The 17,608-nt window shown below is 42.3% G+C and overlaps 1 protein-coding gene across 2 annotated transcripts in view; it reads left to right on the top strand.

The window, feature by feature from the left end:
- LOC140734081 (uncharacterized) overlaps window positions 1–17,313 on the top strand; it is a 47,203-nt gene extending 29,890 nt beyond the window's left edge. For both annotated transcript variants that reach the window (XM_073057663.1, XM_073057662.1), the window contains 4 exons: window positions 6,182–6,360; window positions 13,694–13,856; window positions 15,400–15,533; window positions 16,373–17,313. In XM_073057663.1, coding sequence (XP_072913764.1) covers window positions 6,182–6,360; window positions 13,694–13,856; window positions 15,400–15,533; window positions 16,373–17,206 — 1,310 coding nt within the window. In that variant the 3' untranslated portion in view covers window positions 17,207–17,313. The remainder of the gene's footprint in view (window positions 1–6,181; window positions 6,361–13,693; window positions 13,857–15,399; window positions 15,534–16,372) is intronic.
- Window positions 17,314–17,608: the final 295 nt, after the last annotated feature.

Raw genomic sequence — 17,608 nt, forward strand, 5'->3', positions numbered from 1 at the left:
AGCATACATGAGGTTTAGGAAGCAAGGATCAGATGGGTCTATTGAGGAATATAGGGGCTTAAGAAGGGGCTGAGAAGAGCAAGAAGGGGGCATGAGAAGGCTTTGGCGAGAAGGGTAAAGAAAAACCCCAAGGCATTCTTCAATTATGTGAAGAACAAAAGGATGACAGGAGTGAAGGTAGGACCGATTAGAGATAAAAGTGGGAAGATGTGCCTGGAGGCTGTGGAAGTGAGCGAGGTCCTCAATGAATACTTCTCTTTGGTATTCACCAGTGAGAGGGAACTTGATGACGGTGAGGATAATATGAGTGAGGTTGATGTTCTGGAGCATGTTGATATTAAGGGAGAGGAGGTGTTGGAGTTGTTAAAATATATTAGGATGGATAAGTCCCCGGGGCCTGACAGAATATTCCCCAGGTTGCTTCACGAGGCGACAGAAGAGATTGCTGAGCCTCTGGCTAGGATCTTTATGTTCTTGTTGTCCATGGGAATGGTACCGGAGGATTGGAGGGAGGTGAATATTCTCCCCTTGTTCAAAAAAAGGTAGTAGGGATAGTCCGGGTAATTATAGACCAGTGAGCCTTACGTCTGTGGTGGGAAAGCTGTTGGAAAAGATCCTTAGAGATAAGATCTGTGGGCATTTAGAGAAACATGGTCTGATCAGGGACAGTCAGCATGGCTTTGTGAAGGGCAGATTGTGTCTAACAAGCCTGATAGAGTTCTTTGAGGAGGCAACCAGGCATATAGATGAGGATAGTGCAGTGGATGTGATCTACATAGATTTTAGTAAGGCATTTGATAAGGTTCCACATGGTAGGCTTATTCAGAAAGTGAGAAGGCATGGGATCCAGGGAAGTTTGGCCAGGTGGATTCAGAATTGGCTTGCCTGCAGAAAGTAGAGGGTCGTGGTGGACATTTGGATTGGAGGGTTGTGACTAGTGGTGTCCCACAAGGATGGGTTCTGGGACCTCTACTTTTTGTGATTTTTATTAACGGATGTGTGGTTAGAAGGGTGGTTTGGCAAGTTTGCAGATGACACAAAGGCTGGTGGTGTTGAGGATTGTCAAAGATTGCAGAGAGACATTGATAGGATGCAGAAGTGGGCTGAGAAGTGGCAGATGGAGTTCAACCCGGAGAAGTGTGAGTTGGTATACTTTGGAAGGACAAACTCCAAGGCAGAGTACAAAGTAAATGGCTGGATACTTGGTAGTGTGGAGGAGCAGAGGGATCTGGGGTAAATGTCCACAGATCCCTGAAAGTTGCCTCACAGGTAGATAGGGTAGTTAAGAAATCTTATGGGGTGTTAGCTTTCATAAGTCGAGGGATAGAGTTTAAGAGATGAGGGGTAATGATGCAGCTCTATAAAACTCTGGTTAGGCCACACTTGGAATACTGTGTCCAGTTCTGGTAGCCTCACTATCGGAAGGATGTGGAAGCATTGGAAAGGGTACAGAGGAGATTTACCAGGATTCTCCCTGGTTTAGAGAGTATGCATTATGATCAGAGATTAAGGGAGCTAGGGCTTTACTCTTTGGAGAGAAGGAGGATGAGAGGAGACATGATAGAGGTATACAAGATATTAAGAGGAATAGATAGAGTGGATAGCCAGCGTCTCTTCCCCAGGGCATCACTGCTCAATACAAGAGGACATGGCTTTAAGGTAAGGGGAGGGAAATTCAAGGGGGATATTAGAGGAAGGTTTTTTACTCAGAGTGGTTGGTGCTTGGAATGCACTGCCTGAGTCAGTGGTGGAGGCAGATACGCTAGTGAAATTTAAGCGACTACTAGACAGGTTTATGGAGGAATTTAAGGGGGGCATTATTTGAGAGGCAGGGTTTAAGGGTCGGCACAACATTGTAGGCTGAAGGGCCTGTACTGTGCTGTACTGTTCTATGTTCTACAGTTATTAGTGACAATGAGCCTGATTCTGAGTCTGACTCCCAGGCTGTGTGTACTATCAAACTTTGAACTCAGATCATTCCTGGAGGTTCAGGTTTGAAGATACAAGTCAAATCCAATTTTATTTCTTAAACACCAATAGTATACGATTTATTATAATAATACTGTCAACTTAAAAATCATGTTTTCCTGAAACACCGCAGAGATCAATTTGACTGGAGTTCTGCTGTCTCGACGTGTTTTACTAATTCCACCCTAATGAACTCTGTCTCAATCAATCCCTCTGAGGCGGGAAAAACCCTGTTAAAGTAGCAGGGAGCATGTTGTTACCTGAGCCTGCTGAGTGTTTTCCATAAATTATGTTCTTTGTGATTTTTAGCCACAAAAGATTTTTAGTGAATCACTGTCTTCATTGATTAGATGCTTGTGTGGGTGCTTTCAAAGTACAACCTTGACACAATCTGCTGATGTCTAAGCAAGAAGTTTGGCATATTTGTGGGAGAATTCAGCTTCAGCGGTATTCCTGAGCCCCCTCAATCGTGGCACAGAATCATTCCTGTCATACATAGTATTTCAGGACAAGACAAAACAATTTCATAAAACAGGAAATGATGGAAATGTGGAGGGAACAAAATGACGCTTGCTATCCATGGATGCACGTGCCCATAAGGCTGGCCTCAAAATGGATGCCTGTTAGGCAATGCAGATGTACAGGTCCAAAGAGCTTGTTTCAATGCTGTATGGCTCTATAACGTGTAACAGTTTATTTATCATCTATGAGCCAATCTAGGTAGGGAAAGGAGTGGTTGCATACTTTTGCCTCTTTTATCATGTACAATCAGACCCCCACCCCGACCCCCTCCTCAAAATCCATTGGTCTCATAGCCAGGCCTCATCATTCAGTTACTTCTGAACTCCATTTCTTCCTGTTACTTTAGTAATGGCAGCTCCGCCATCTGTTGGTGTGGTCTTGGGAGTTTTGGAAATAGCTTTAGAGACCCTCTACTCTTATCTCACTACAGCCTGATGAGATTCAGCCTGCTGTTTGTTACCTTCTAGTTCATTGCTACTGAGACATTTGAGCTTTCATGAAGAGACAAACAAGAGGATATTTACACTGGCGATGTTATCTCATCTCATGCTACTCTCCTGCCTTCAGCAGGCAACAGAACTTTCCAAGTATTATTCCTTGACTGCCCATGTTGGTGGTGCCCTTCCATCATGCCTGACTGGATAGGCTCTTAGATGGGTACATAGAACTTAGAAAAATAGAGGGCTGTGTGGTAGGGCCATTCTAGGCAGTTTCTAGAGTAGGTTACATGGCTGGCACAATGTCTATGTAATGTGCTGTCGATCTCAGTTTCCATGTTTACTGATAGTGTTAAAGAAATGCTTTGAGAATAATAGTCTGAGCAAACAAATCCAAATATTTTTCCTGTTGACAAAATATCAAGTCACATACACCAATACGATGAGGTATAGGTACAGTGAAAAAGGAGCTTGTATCACAGTCACATTGTTTCGGACAACACACAGAACATACTGTAAGTTATACATAAAATATACAAGGCAGCAAAGAGGGAAAAAGTGAACAAGATATTAGTGATGGGTCCATGGTAGTACAAGACTATCTGTATGTTACATTACTAAGTTAGGGTTTGGATTTGTGTAGGTCAGTTTAAAAACCTGGTGATTGTAGGAAAGTAGCTGTCTTGAACCAAGAGAGGTCTTTTGAGATGTTGTCACCCAGGAACTTGAAACTGCTCACCCATTTCACCACTGATACCTTGATGAGGATTGGTGTTTATTCCCTTGACCCTCCCTTTCTGAATTCCAAAATCAAATTGGTCTTACTAATGCTGAGTGCAAAGTTGTTGTGACACCAACTGATCTACCTTGCTCTTGTATGCCTCCTGATGACCCCCAGCTTCTGTCCCCTCTGCTCACCCATCCTCCAACTCCTTTCCTCCACCCAATCTTCTCCATCCTCTCTCTGAAATCCCTCTCCAACCCACTCTCCTCCAATCCTTTCTCCTCGACCTCCTCTTCTCCACCCAATTTCCTCCACCCCTCACCCCTCTCTCCTACGCCCCTCTTGAGTTCCTCGGGGGGGGTGGGTGTGTGTGTGTTAAATTGTTTATCGTGGTTTTGTCAAGTATTTTTTTGTGATATCGTGAATCATGATGAGGTCTTGAAATCTTATTCGTAGTCTGCATTACAGGGGTGGAAGATGTAGGCAAACACGAGGAAATCTGCAGATGCTGGAAATTCAAACAACAACAACACACAAAATGCTGGTGGAACACAGCAGGTCAGGCAGCATCTATAGGGAGAAGTGCTGTCGACGTTTCGGGCCGAGACCCTTCGTCAGGACTAACCGAAAGGAAAGATAGTAAGAGGTTTGAAAGTAGTGGGGGGAGGGGGAAATGCGAAATGATAAGAGAAGACCGGAGGGGGTGGGATGAAGCTAAGAGCTGGAAAGGTGATTGGTGAAAGTGATACAGAGCTGGAGAAGGGAAAGGATCATGGGACGGGAGGCCTCAGGAGAAAGAAAGGAGGTGGGGGGAGCACCAGAGGGAGATGGAGAACAGGCAAACAACTAAATATGTCAGGGATGGGGTAAGAAGGGGAGAAGGGGCATTAATGGAAGTTAGAGAAGTCAATGTTCATGCCATCAGGTTGGAGGCTACCCAGCCGGTATATAAGGTGTTCCTCCAACCTGAGTTTGGATTCATTTTGACAATAGAGGAGGCCGTGGATAGACATATCAGAATGGGAATGGGACATGGAATTAAAATGTGTGGCCACTGGGAGATCCTGCTTTTTCTGGCAGACCGAGCGTAGGTGTTCAGCGAAACGGTCTCCCAGTCTGCGTCGGGTCTCACCAATATATAAAAGGCCACACCGGGAGCACCGGACGCAGTATACCACACCAGCCGACTCACAGGTGAAGTGTCACCTCACCTGGAAGGACTGTCTGGGGCCCTGAATGGTGGTGAGGGAGGAAGTGTAAGGGCAGGTGTAGCACTTGTTCCGTTTACAAGGATAAGTGCTAGGAGGGAGATCGGTGGGAAGGGATGGAGGGGACGAGTGGACAAGGGAGTCATGTAGGGAGCGATCCCTGTGAAAAGCAGAAGGGGGGGGGAGGGAAAAATGTGTTTGGTAGTGGGATCCCGTTGGAGGTGGCAGAAACTACCAAACACATTTTTCCCTCCCCCCCCCCTCCCCTTCTGCTTTTAGAGCACCTTCTCCCTTGTAATAGTAACTGCACTCACTTCTCTTCACTCACACCTTTCAACATCTGGCACACTGCTGGTGTCTTCCACAGTGAAGACTGATGCAAAATACTCATTTAGTTCATCTGCCATCTTCTTGTCCCCCATTATTATTTCTCCAGCCTCATTTTCTAGTGGTCCTATACCACTCTCATCTCTCTTTTATATTTTTTTACATACTTGAAAAAACTTTTTCTAGCCACCTTGATATTGTTTGCTAGCTTGCTTTCATATTTCATCTTTTCCCTCCCCTCCTAATGATTCTTTTAGTCACTCTCTCTAGGTTTTAATAGCTCCCTAATCCTCTATCTTCCCACTAATTTCTGCTTTGTTGTAAACTCTCTCTTTGCTTTTATTAGCTTTGACTTCCCTTGTCAGTCACGATTATGCTATTTTGCCATTTGAGTATTTCTTCATTTTTGGAATACACCTATCCTGCACCTTCCTCATTTTCCCAGAAACTCTCACCATTGCTGCTCTGCTGTCATCCCTGCCAACATCGCTTTCCAATTTACTTTGGCCAGATCCTCTCTCTCATATGACTGTAATTTCCTTTACTCCACTGAAATATTGCTACGTCAGACTTTACTTTCTCCCTATCAAATTTCAAGTAGAATTCAATCATATTGTGTTCACTGACTCCGGCTGTTGGCTCAGTGACATCAGCACCTGATTCCGGACCGGAGGTTCCCAGGTTCAAATCCAGTCGGGTTCGAATTCAGTTCCCGAGTATGCTTTGCATCTGTGCCAGGTTGAGTGTTGAGCTCACAACTTCACCTCGTAAAATAAAGAAAAATACCGCAAAATGTCTGTGTGAGGAGTGGTGTGCCACTTTCTCTCGTTCTTTCGTTCCGCACCTTGTAGGGCATGAAAATGCCCGATGCTGGCCTAGGCCTGAGTCGACTTCGTCATCATCATCATCATGTCCAACTGATATTTAATATGCTGTAATTTTTAAAATGTCTATCTTCTTGTTACTCTTCTAAAGTTTGTTTCAATTTCATGCAGCCATCTTGGGTCCCCCAATTATTCATGTGAAGAACAATATCCAAACCATTGAAGTTACGCTTGACATGCCTCTGACACCACACAAGCAAGGAGATAATAAACTAAAGATACTGAAGGATATTGATCCACATTTGATTTATATTGCTATTTTATTTGACAAAAATGACAAACATTATATGGTAAGTATGAATATTTTACTTAAACCATTCTGGTAATATTAATAATATCAAAGATAATATTGTATTGAGAATACAATGTATTTTTTTATCATCATGTTGTTATCAAAATGTTATATTTTTATCATCCATACACATATTTTACATAACTATTTGTTAAAAGAATAGCCACTATTAAAACAATACGTTCTCTTAAAATCAGAGCCAAGTTAGCACCATCACATGTAAATGTTTGCTTTTTTTCCTACAGCTAGAATAAAGCTGATCCACACAGATGATGAACTGCATAACATGTGAACGTATCTCTTAATTACTGCCCATTGGTAAATGATCGGCTGTAACCTGACTGAATGCCATTGCATTTTCAAGTGTTTGCATGGTCCATTCTTGTTTTCATGTCCCTGAATAAATAAAGAAATAACCCCACTGTTAAAGATAGAGAGAAAATGAGCCACAATCTAATTAGCCTGATCCGAGTCACTGAGAAAATATTGATATGTGTGATATATCTATTTTAAGGGGGATTGTAACCAGCAAAGTAGATAAAGAAGAACTAATGGATATGGAGCATTTGGACTTCCAGATAAAAAGAGGTCTTCTAATGAAATTAAAGCACATAGGACTGGGAATAATATACCTGTGTGGGCTAAGTATTACATTATGGACAGAAAATCAAGTTGGAATAAACTTAGTTTTCAGAAGTTGTTAGTGAGGTACAGCAATAATAGTGATTGGGACTTGGCAGTTCAAAATTCCTATCAATGAATGGCCTTCAGCGCTGTTACATAGAACATTACAATACAGGCCGTGCTAACCTTGTAACCTGCTCTACGACCAATCTGACCCTTTCTTACTATATAACCCTCCATTTATCTCTCATCCATTTGCCTGCCTAAGAGTTCTTTAAATACCCCTAATGTATCTGCCTCTACCACTACCCCTGGTGGGCATTCCACATACCCACAACTGTGTAAAGATCTTAACCTTTCATTTGACACCCCCATCCTTTCCTCCAATCACCATAACATTATGCCCCCTTGTACTAGCCATTTCTGCCCATTTCTTATCATCTTGTACACTCCTATCAAATTATTTCTCATCCTTCTTTGCTCCAAAGAGAATAGCCCTAGTTCACTCTGTCCATCTTCATAAGACCTGCCCTCTAGTCCAGAGAGCATCCTGGTAAATCTCCTCTGCACCACTCTAAAGGTCCCACAACATTCCATTAATGAGATGACCAGAGCTAAATATGGACGTGGAACCTTTCGTTCCACCACACTGTTAAGAATGCCGTTCACCTTCATTGAGCTTTCAGATTCAACCTTCCAAAATGAACCACTTCACACTTTACAAGTTGAACTCCATCTGCCACTTCTCAGACCTTCTTTGTCAATGTTCCATAGCAACCTACAACAACACTCCACGTACCCTCAACTCCACAACCCATTGTGTCTTCTGCAAAATTATGAACACAACTATCCAGCTCATTTATAAAGATCAGAAAGAGCAGTGGTCCCAGAACAGATCCCTGAAGAGCACCACTGATCATCAACCTCCAGACAGAATATGCTCCATCTACAAACACCCCTCTACCTTCTATGGGCATGCCAGTTCTGTATCTACACCGTCACGTTTCCCTGGAACTCGTGCTTCCTGACTTTCTGAATGAGCTTACCATGGAGAATCTCATCAAATGCCTTAATAAAATCCACATACACCACATTCACTGCTCTGCTTTCATCAATGTTCTTGGTCACATCCTCAAAGAATTCAATCAGGCTCGTGAGACGTGACCTGACCTTCACAAAGCCATGCTGCCTATCGCTAATCAGACTATTCTTCTCCAAATCCTCAAAAATCCTAACTCTAAGAATCCTCTCCAATAATTTGTTCACTGATTTGACTCACTGGTTTATTATTCCTAGAGTTACCTCTACTCCTTTTCCTGATCATAGGAATACATTTCCTATCCTCCAGCCTTCTGGTACTACTCCTGAGGCCAGTAAAGATACAAAGATCATCGCTAAGAGTGCAGCAATCTCTTCCCTTGCTTCCCATCGTAAGCTGGGGTATATTCTGTCTGGCCCTGGGGACTTACCTATCCCAACATTTTTCAAAAGCTCAAGAACTTCCTCTTTCTTAATATCAATATGTTCTAGCATATCAGCCTCACAGTCATCAAGGTCCCCCTCACTAATGAATGCTGAAGCAAAGTACTCATTAAGAACAACCTCTACCTCCTCCAACTCCAGGCACATGTTTCTTCTACTATCCCTGATTGCTCCTACCATCACTTTGGCCATCCTCCTGTTCTTCACGTGTGTAGAATGCCTTGGAGTTTTCCCTAACCCTCCTCAACAAGGACTTCTCATGCAACATTCTAGCTCTCCTAAGTCCATTTCTCAGCTCCTTCCTGGCTACCCCTGTGACTCTCTGGAGCCCCTATGATTGCTGTTTCCTTAACATTAAGCTTCTTTCTTCCTCTTCACTAGATGTTCCACACCTTTTGTCAGCTGTGGTTCCTTTGTTCTACCATTCTTTCCCTGCCTCAGTGGGACAGACCTATGCGAAGCCCCAGCAAGTGCTCCCTAAAGAATGTCCTCTTCTCTTTCGCCTTTTCCTGTGTGCATCTGTTCCTAATATATACTCCCCAGTTCCTGCCAAATAGCATTATAATTCACCCTCCCCCAGTTAAATGCTTCCTCATGCCATCTGTTCTTATCCCTCTGCAAGGATATTTTAAAGGTCATGGAGTTGTGGTCACAATCTCTGAAATGCTCTCCCACTGAGAGATATGACACCGGATCTGTTTCATTACCTGGTACCAAATCAAAATGGCCTCTCCTCTCGTCTGCCTATTTATATATTCTATCAGTACTCCTTCCTGGACACACTTAAGATAGTTTGCCCCATCAAAACTTTTTGAAGTAAGAAAGTGCTAATCAATATTAGGATATTTGAAGACCTCCGAATAACAACCCTGTTATTATTGCACCTTTCCAATATCTGCTTCCAGGTCTGTTCCTCAGTGTCACTGCTGCTATTGGGCAGTCTATAGAATGCTCCCAATAGAGTGATTGCTCCCTTCCTGTTTCTGACTTCCACACACCCTGACATCGTAAACAATTCCTCCATGATGTCATCCCTTTCTGCAGCCATGATACTGTCCCTGATTAGCAATGTCACTTTCCCACCTCCTTTGCCCTCCCTCCTTGTTCCTTTTGAAACATCTAAACTCCAGAACATTCAGCAGCCATTCCTGTTCTTTTGACAGCCAAATCACTGTAATGCCCACAAGACACACAAAATGCTGGTGGAACACAGCAGGCCAGGCAGTATCTATAGGAAGAAGCACTGTCAATGTTTCAGGCCGAGACCCTTCGTCAGGACCTTTGTCAGTAAGGGTCTTGGCCCGAAACATCAACAGCGCTTCTTCCTATAGATGCTGCCTGGTCTGCTGCATTCCACCAGCATTTTGTGTGTGTTGTTTGAATTTCCAGCATCTGCAGATTTCCTCGTGAATGCCCACAAGATTGTAGTTTTATGTATTGTCTCATGCTTTAAGTTGATCACCCTTGTTCCTGATAGTTCTCACTTTAAAATAGATATACATCAACCTATACCACTGACTACAGTTTTGAACCTATCTTTCCTCACAGACTCTGTATGTACTGCATCTACCTGTACACTGACTGCCCTATCATTGGACCTATCACTCTAGTTCCCATTCCTTTGCCAAATTAGTTTCAACCCTCCCCAACAGGTCTAGCAAATCTGCCCACAAGGATATTAGTCCCCCTCAAGTTCAGATGTAACCTGTCCTTTTTTTTTTGTACCTTCCTCAGAAGAGATCCCAATGATCCAGAAATCTGAAATCCTATCCCCCTGCCCAGATTTGTCAGCCATGCATTAATCTGTCATATCATCCTATCTGACACTCACTGGTGTGTGGCACAAGCAGAAATCCAAAAATTACTACCCCTGAAATCCTACTTTTCAGCTTTCTACCTAGTTCCTATATTCTCCCTTCAGGACCTCATCCCTCTCCTAGTTACGTTGCTGATATCAATATGTACCACGACTTCTGGCTGCTCACCTTCCATCTTCAGAGTGCTGATCCACGATATCACTAGCCTTGGCACCTGGGAGGCAACATATCATCCAGGCATCTCTTTCACATCCACAGAATCTCCTGTCTGCTCCTCTGACTGTTGAATCCCCTATCACCATACGATCATAAAAAAAGCAGCAGAGTCTGGCCATTTGGCCCATTGAGTCTGCTTTGCTATTTCATCATGGCTGATCCAATTTTCATCTCAGCCCCATCACTATAGTGCTCCTCTTTTTCCCCCTTCCCTTCTGAGCCACAGAGTCAGAAAACAAGAAATGGAAAGGTGCTGGTGTTCAGATGAACCTGTGTTTCCTTGTACACAAATCACTGCACATTGACATACAGATACAACAACTTATTTGGAAGACAGATGTTATATTGACCTTTATTATAAAAAATGTATGACTCATTTACAGAACAGGAAAATTTAGTAATGGGAATAAAGCAATGGGACTGGAATTAAAACAAATACTTTGTGCTATAAATTATAAAAAGTATGTCACTAATGCCTATTGTTTCACAGATTTCATATGTCAGTCCCGATCTTGGGTATCAGGGTGTAGTGAATATCCCTTATATGACTAAATGGTTTCCTCCCAAGTTTAAGATTTTTGTTGCCAATAGGCATGCCTAGGCACATAAATCCATGAAAATTATCTTTATGCAGCAGCAGTATGGTACATTACAGACATAAGACAACATAAATGTAAATGATCATAGATTATCCATAATTCAAATGGACACAAGTAAACCACAAAATAACCTTACTGTATCAACACTGGTACAAGACTGATAGAGTGAAAAAGAAATACATTCTGAGGTAATGTTGTGGCTTCTCAGGTTAATTCAAGACCCCAATGACGTTGGGAAAGAAGCTGCCATCTTATTTTGATCTTTAAGATAGCTCCAGCAAGCACCGTGACTAATGGTGGTGTCCTGCAGGCAGTTCACAAAGCTGCTACTGTGTTTTACCCACGCTGCATGCAGTTGGAAGCTGTGATTTACATTTTGATGATCTGTTTTTGGGCCTATTGAACGAGTGGACGCTTTGCTCTGTCTAAGGGAATTTGGTGAAGTTGGGAGCATAGTATTTGGCCTGGTGGCTTGGAGGCCTGCATGTGAGTCATGGGCCCATGATTAACTCCATTGCTCCTCTCTGATTGAGGAATCATGCAAGGTTGAAACTGATGAGGACAGGTGAGTGTTCAGCATCATCTGTCGTGTTTGATCTGTTTTCCTCTCGCTCCAGTTGGCTGCTGTTGGAGAAAAGCACATGAGTGTTGGGATGGATCGACAAGGCTGTGGACCCATTTTGGGGTTTTTGAGGTTCATGTTGCATGTGTTTCTGGATTCTGGTTACTTTTTTTTTGCTGTTTTTGAGTGGTTTGATCGAGGTGATCAATGCAGACTGAGGGACTTTAGCACAGAATAGTTCTGCAGCCTATACTCAGCTGGAGGTGTGGCGCTGAATTGAACTAAACTGAGTACTACTGGATTCCTGGTTTGACGTTTGATATTCTATGTGTTGTTCACTTGGTTTTTGCTGTTGGCAAAATTTGTTCCTTGTTTGCGTTTTGGGTGTTTGTTGTTTTCTTTGAACAGGTTCCATGGTGATTCTCTGTTTTGGGCCCATCTGAGCGAGCATGAATTTCAATGTTGTATTCAGTATACATACTTTGATAATAAATGCACTTTGAATCTTTGAGGTGTGGATCTTTAGATTCCCGTACCTGCTGTCTGATAGCAGCATTGAGAAACGGGCATGGCCCTCATGTGGGATCTGGATAATGGATGTTGTCTTTTGAGGCATCACCTCTAGTAGATGTCATTGATGTTGGGAAAAGATGTACCAGTGCTGAAATTGGCTTGGTCCATTACTGTCTATAACCTCTTGCATTCCTATGTATTAGAGTTTCCAATACCAGTCCATGATGCATCAGTCAGAATACTTTCTATTATCCATCTGTTGAGCTTTGTCAGAGTTCTAAATCTCCATAAACTTCTAAGAAAGTAGAGAAGCTGGCAAGCCTTCTCCATGGCTGGGGCAGGATCGGTCCTCTGAGGTGTTGACACCCAGGAACTTGCAGCTGCTCACCCTTCTCACTGCAGATCCTTCAACGAGGATTGGTGTGTGTTGTCTTGAGTTACCCTTCCATAAAGTCCACCATCAGTTCCTTGGTCTTGCTGACTTTGATTGCAAGGTTGCTGCTGAAGAACAACATTCTTCTCGTAGTGCTCCCGTATGCTGCCTCACACCACCTGTGATTCTGCAGACAGCAGTGGTGTGTTTGGCAAATTTGTAGATGGCATTGGAGTTATGCTGGGCCACACATCTGGAGGTATTTTATAGAGAGTGGAGAGCAGTGGGCTAAGTATGTAGCCCTGAGATGCTCCTGTGTTGCTGGTCAGTAAGGAGGAGATGATGATTTTCATAACCCAAAGACATGATGGCACATCAGTTGCCTCCTGAGCAGTATGTTAATGGCAGACAAGGTCAAAAAGGAATTGATGGGTATGTGGGGAAACAATATAGGTGACAGGGAAATAGAGTTAATGGATCTACTGGGAGCTATCATGGACATGATGGGCTGCATTGCCTCCTGTGACATTAAAGCTAAAATGGTTGAGCATAGATTTATGAGGGGGAAATTATGTTTATAGCTTTTTGAGATATTTATTAGAGTAAATGAGCAAATTCAAAGGGTTGAATTTCTTCTTTTTAAGTCCTAGGGTCAGTTGATCAGGTCAGGACAGCACAAGGAGGCAGTCATTTCTGTTAATAAAGGAGTATCTGATTGATGCAGTTCATGTTTGTCCAGTTACCATGTTTTCAATGAATTCTGCTTTGACCCACCTCTACCCTGATAGTTCGAAGATGTTTTACTGGACAATTGGAGCTTATTATATATGTGTGAAAAGCCCCTTCATGATTTGTCATTGATCTTGGTTGACCAAAACTGCACCCACCTTGATGAATAGATAATGTATTTTTTTTTTACTGTTAACTGTTACTAACTACTGTGAACATTAACTGTGAACATAGAAAGAATGTCTGCAATGACCTGTATTACTGTACTTGCTGCACCTGGCAATTAAATAAGTTATTTTGCAGTTTTGCTGTATATATTCATAATTACATTGCATTTTGAAATCAGTTTATGAAATGATGTATCTTAGTTTTATGTCGTTCTGCTCAGTAGTTAATGGTTGTGTTTTTCCCAACAGGATGCTAAAATAGAACCCGATAAACTGGGGAAAGGATATTATCTGTTTAAAAACCTAAAACCCAACTTTACATACTGTGTTGTAGCAAGGTTTGAATCATTACTTAACATTCACTTAAAGGATTCTAAAAAGATTTGCATAACTACCTCACCCCAAAATACAGGTAAATAACCAAATTAAATAATTATTTTCAATATTACTTTCTCCTTTTAGAATTATTCTGCTACCAAATAATTGCTTGTTTTGCATTTAATGATGTAATTTTTTTGCATGTGAAGTGATTCTTTTACATAAAAATTAACACGTGAAGGTTAATTGGGGATCTACCACAGTAAATGGAAAATCTGAGGTTTTTACCCTTGCTTCCTCTGTGTGATTTCCAAATAACATGCTGAGGACACTGGAAATGTGCAGCAGTCTATTGATGAACGTTGCTTGTGGAGACACCAGCTGAGTCTGCTTTTGGGTAATTCAAAGGGAGCTCTTTGGAAGTCCAAGTCTAGTATAGGGAAATCAACTGCAGAGACAAAAGAGACAGCAGATACTGGAATTTATACCAACAAAAAGAGGTGGGAGTGACTAAGTGAGTTGAGTGACATTTAGGGGGGGATGAGGGTTGAGATACAGTTGATGTTTCAGATTGAGGCGTTTCATCTGAGCTGATGAACAGAATGGAGTTATGTAACAACTCGTTTGCAGACTGTGGAGGATAAATCCCCTGAAGTGGTTATGATCTGTGATGTTACTGAGACAGTGGCCTGATGATCATTGGTAGGTAGGCTCACGGTCAAGGGATGGGTATGAGGATGTATGAGAATGCTTCTCCAGCTGTCACATGGAGACCTCATCCCCACTGCAGTAGCAAACACAACAGCTGTCGTAACAATGTCACCTAGTCTTTTCTCTCATTCACTGATCACTCACCCAGCTATAATCCTGCAATTGTTCACCCAGCAGAACCTCAAACCCACCGCCAATGATCACAGTCAGCCCTGCCTCCAGTTGGCAATTTCTCTCTTGCATCGGGGCTGAGAGTGTATAGTATAAAGAGATGAGGGGGAGGTGATAGGTGGATCCAGATATGGAGGGGAATGTTGGACTAATGGAGCCAGTTAGGGGCGTGAGAGAGTAGAGGTAGTCTCCGACGTTGGAACGTGATAAGCAGAGACAACAAAGGGTTGCAGATCAGATTCTGGAAGGTGATAATTAGAACCAGATAAGGAACAATGGGCACTTGGAACCTTATTTAAACTCCACATACACATACAAGGGGGTGATGATTGAACCAGTCCTTAGAACTGTGAGGCAGCAGCTCTACTTGTTGTGTGATTGGGCCATACAAATCTTTAGTGTAGGATCTGATTGGGTCAGGCAGCATCAATGGAGGGAAATAAGCAATTGACGTTTCAGGACCATAATGGGTGTCGGACTGAAATGTCAACTGTTTACTTCTTTCCATAGGTGCTGCATGACCTACTGAGTTTCTCCAGCATTTTGAGTGTTTTGCTCAATGTTTCCAGCATCTGCAGAATTTCTGGTGTCTCAAAGCTTTACTGAACCCAAATTAACCATGAACAATTCCACCTATTTGTGTTATTATGAAGGATGCAGATAACTTATGAGACTTAAAATGTAAGTGACTTCCATGATGATTTGCCTGAGCAGAGGTCTTAAACCTGATTTCTGTCTGTTCTCTTCTTCGATAGATATAATATGGATTGCACCCTTGATAGCTGCAGCAGTTTTCATTCTGGGTGTAATAGGAGCTGGTTTTATGATCTGCATACTGAAAGAATTTACCTATCTACACTTGGTCCAGACACCACTTCCCAAATCTTTGGTATGTAAATCACTTTTACTCTACCTGGCTGTATAGTTACATTTTGGACCTTTCCAAAATAGCACTAAAAAGGTTGAAGTGCTGCATCACAAAGTTGATCCAATGTGTTAATTAACCCTGAAAAATAGCAGGAGTCCAGGCTGGGGGTTCTGAACTAGCTCCACTGTGAAGCAGTACCACGGGCTGCTAAAGCGACTCTGATTCCACGTTGACTATCCTTTGCTGCACGTGTGTGTTCTTGGATGTGGGAAGAATGGAAGGCTTGACTTGCCTCCTGCAGCTCATTGCTGAGACTTGCTTGTGGGTAGCTTGCTTGGAGCACATAAGAGGGAACCAGTGATGTCAGTAGGGTTATGGCAGTTGAAGAAGAAAATACCTTTAGGTGGAAAGGCAGGAAGTATGATGAATTACTAAACCAAAAGACAATGTATTTGAATTACAGATAGTGGCAATGATATACAAATAACTATCCAGACTCTTCGAAATCGCACACCCAGGGAATTCTGATATCCTTAATTATGATGGAGAAGCCCCAGGTAAAAGATCAGATCCATAGTTTAAACTCCATGGGTTTCCTGTTATAGTTCTCCTCCCAGACACTCACTGACCCCATTTGCTTTCAGGCTGATTTCCTTGTCGCATTCCAGGCATGGTCTGATTTCCTTCTGCTCAAGGTGGAGGTCATGGGATAGAGATACAGAAGGATCATACACCATGGCCACATGATCTGCTGAACATGAGATTGTTAGACAGGATTACTTTTGTTCTTATTTGAGGTTTAAGCCTGTTGAACAGAATGCTAAATAATGCTTAAAACTAATGTCTCTTTATTTGAATAGGTCATAATTTCTCAGGATTTGCATGTGAATCTGCAATGCCAAGAGCTTGATGAAAATCCAGAAGATGATCATATCTCATTCATTACACAGGATGATCACTCAAGTGATTATTACCGGAAAAGTCAGAGAGTAGAACTTGCAGCTTCATTCACTGATGATATGAATGAACATCTTTGTTACCAAAGTAATGGCTTGAAGTGTGAGGGTTATGAGTGTAACAGCCTATTGCAAAGAAAAGATAGTTGCTCAGACAGTGACAATGTGAGGCTTCTTTCCTCCTTACAACCATCTACAGAAAATAAGGGTTGTGCAAACTATACTCAAAACTTAAGTCCTGGAGACCCGGCATCGTTTCATTTACAATACCAGAAGTTTTCAGGTGTACAAAATACCAACAAAGCAAGCAGCAATAATAGCACTGAAGAGGCTCCAGCACCAGAAGCAGTACACCATTTTGGTACAGTTCAGGAAATTAAAATGGAGATCACAGATGTGGAGTTTTGGAACTGTTCCGATGTTCCTTTAAGTTCAGTGAAACTTTCCATCAATGACAATGCAGAGAAAGATGATTTGGAAGTTGACTCATGTGCAGATGGAACATCTGATCATCTGAGTGATGATGGCTTGTGCACCTTATCTACCTCTCATTTGACAGCAACTATTAATCCTCCTCAAAATGACATCCAGGTATATCAAGAACAATCTATAAACCTACCTCAATCTGCAGATAACTGCACCTTTCAGAACATGATCCCAAATCCCTGCACTCAGATTTATGAACCAACATGGATGAAGCACTTTGGATATGAAGCACAAAACCTGAAGAAAAGTTGAGATATGTTGTTCAGAATGAAAATGATCTGCGCCATTTTGTTATGTATGCACTTTTCCCATGAAATTGTTTTGCTTTTAAATCCAGTCCAATAAGGACTCCCCCCCCCCCCCCCACCTTTTTAAGCATCAAGTCTTTGCACAACTACAGTTGTCTAGTCAAATAAATGACAGATATTTTACAGTTGTATAAGCAAGGATATAATATAATGTTGAGATTTTGTAAAGCACTGGTGAGGCCTTACTTGAAGTATTATGAGCAGTTTTGAGCCCATTATCTAGAAAGGATGTGCTGACACTGGAGAGGGTTCAAAGGAGGTTTATGAAAATGATTCCAGAATTTAAAGGCTTGTCAAATGAAGTGTGTTTGATGGCTCTGGATCTCTATTCACTAGAATTCAGAAG

The sequence above is a fragment of the Hemitrygon akajei genome, chromosome 10 (genome assembly GCF_048418815.1).
Source record: "Hemitrygon akajei chromosome 10, sHemAka1.3, whole genome shotgun sequence".
Taxonomy (NCBI): Eukaryota; Metazoa; Chordata; class Chondrichthyes; order Myliobatiformes; family Dasyatidae; genus Hemitrygon; species Hemitrygon akajei.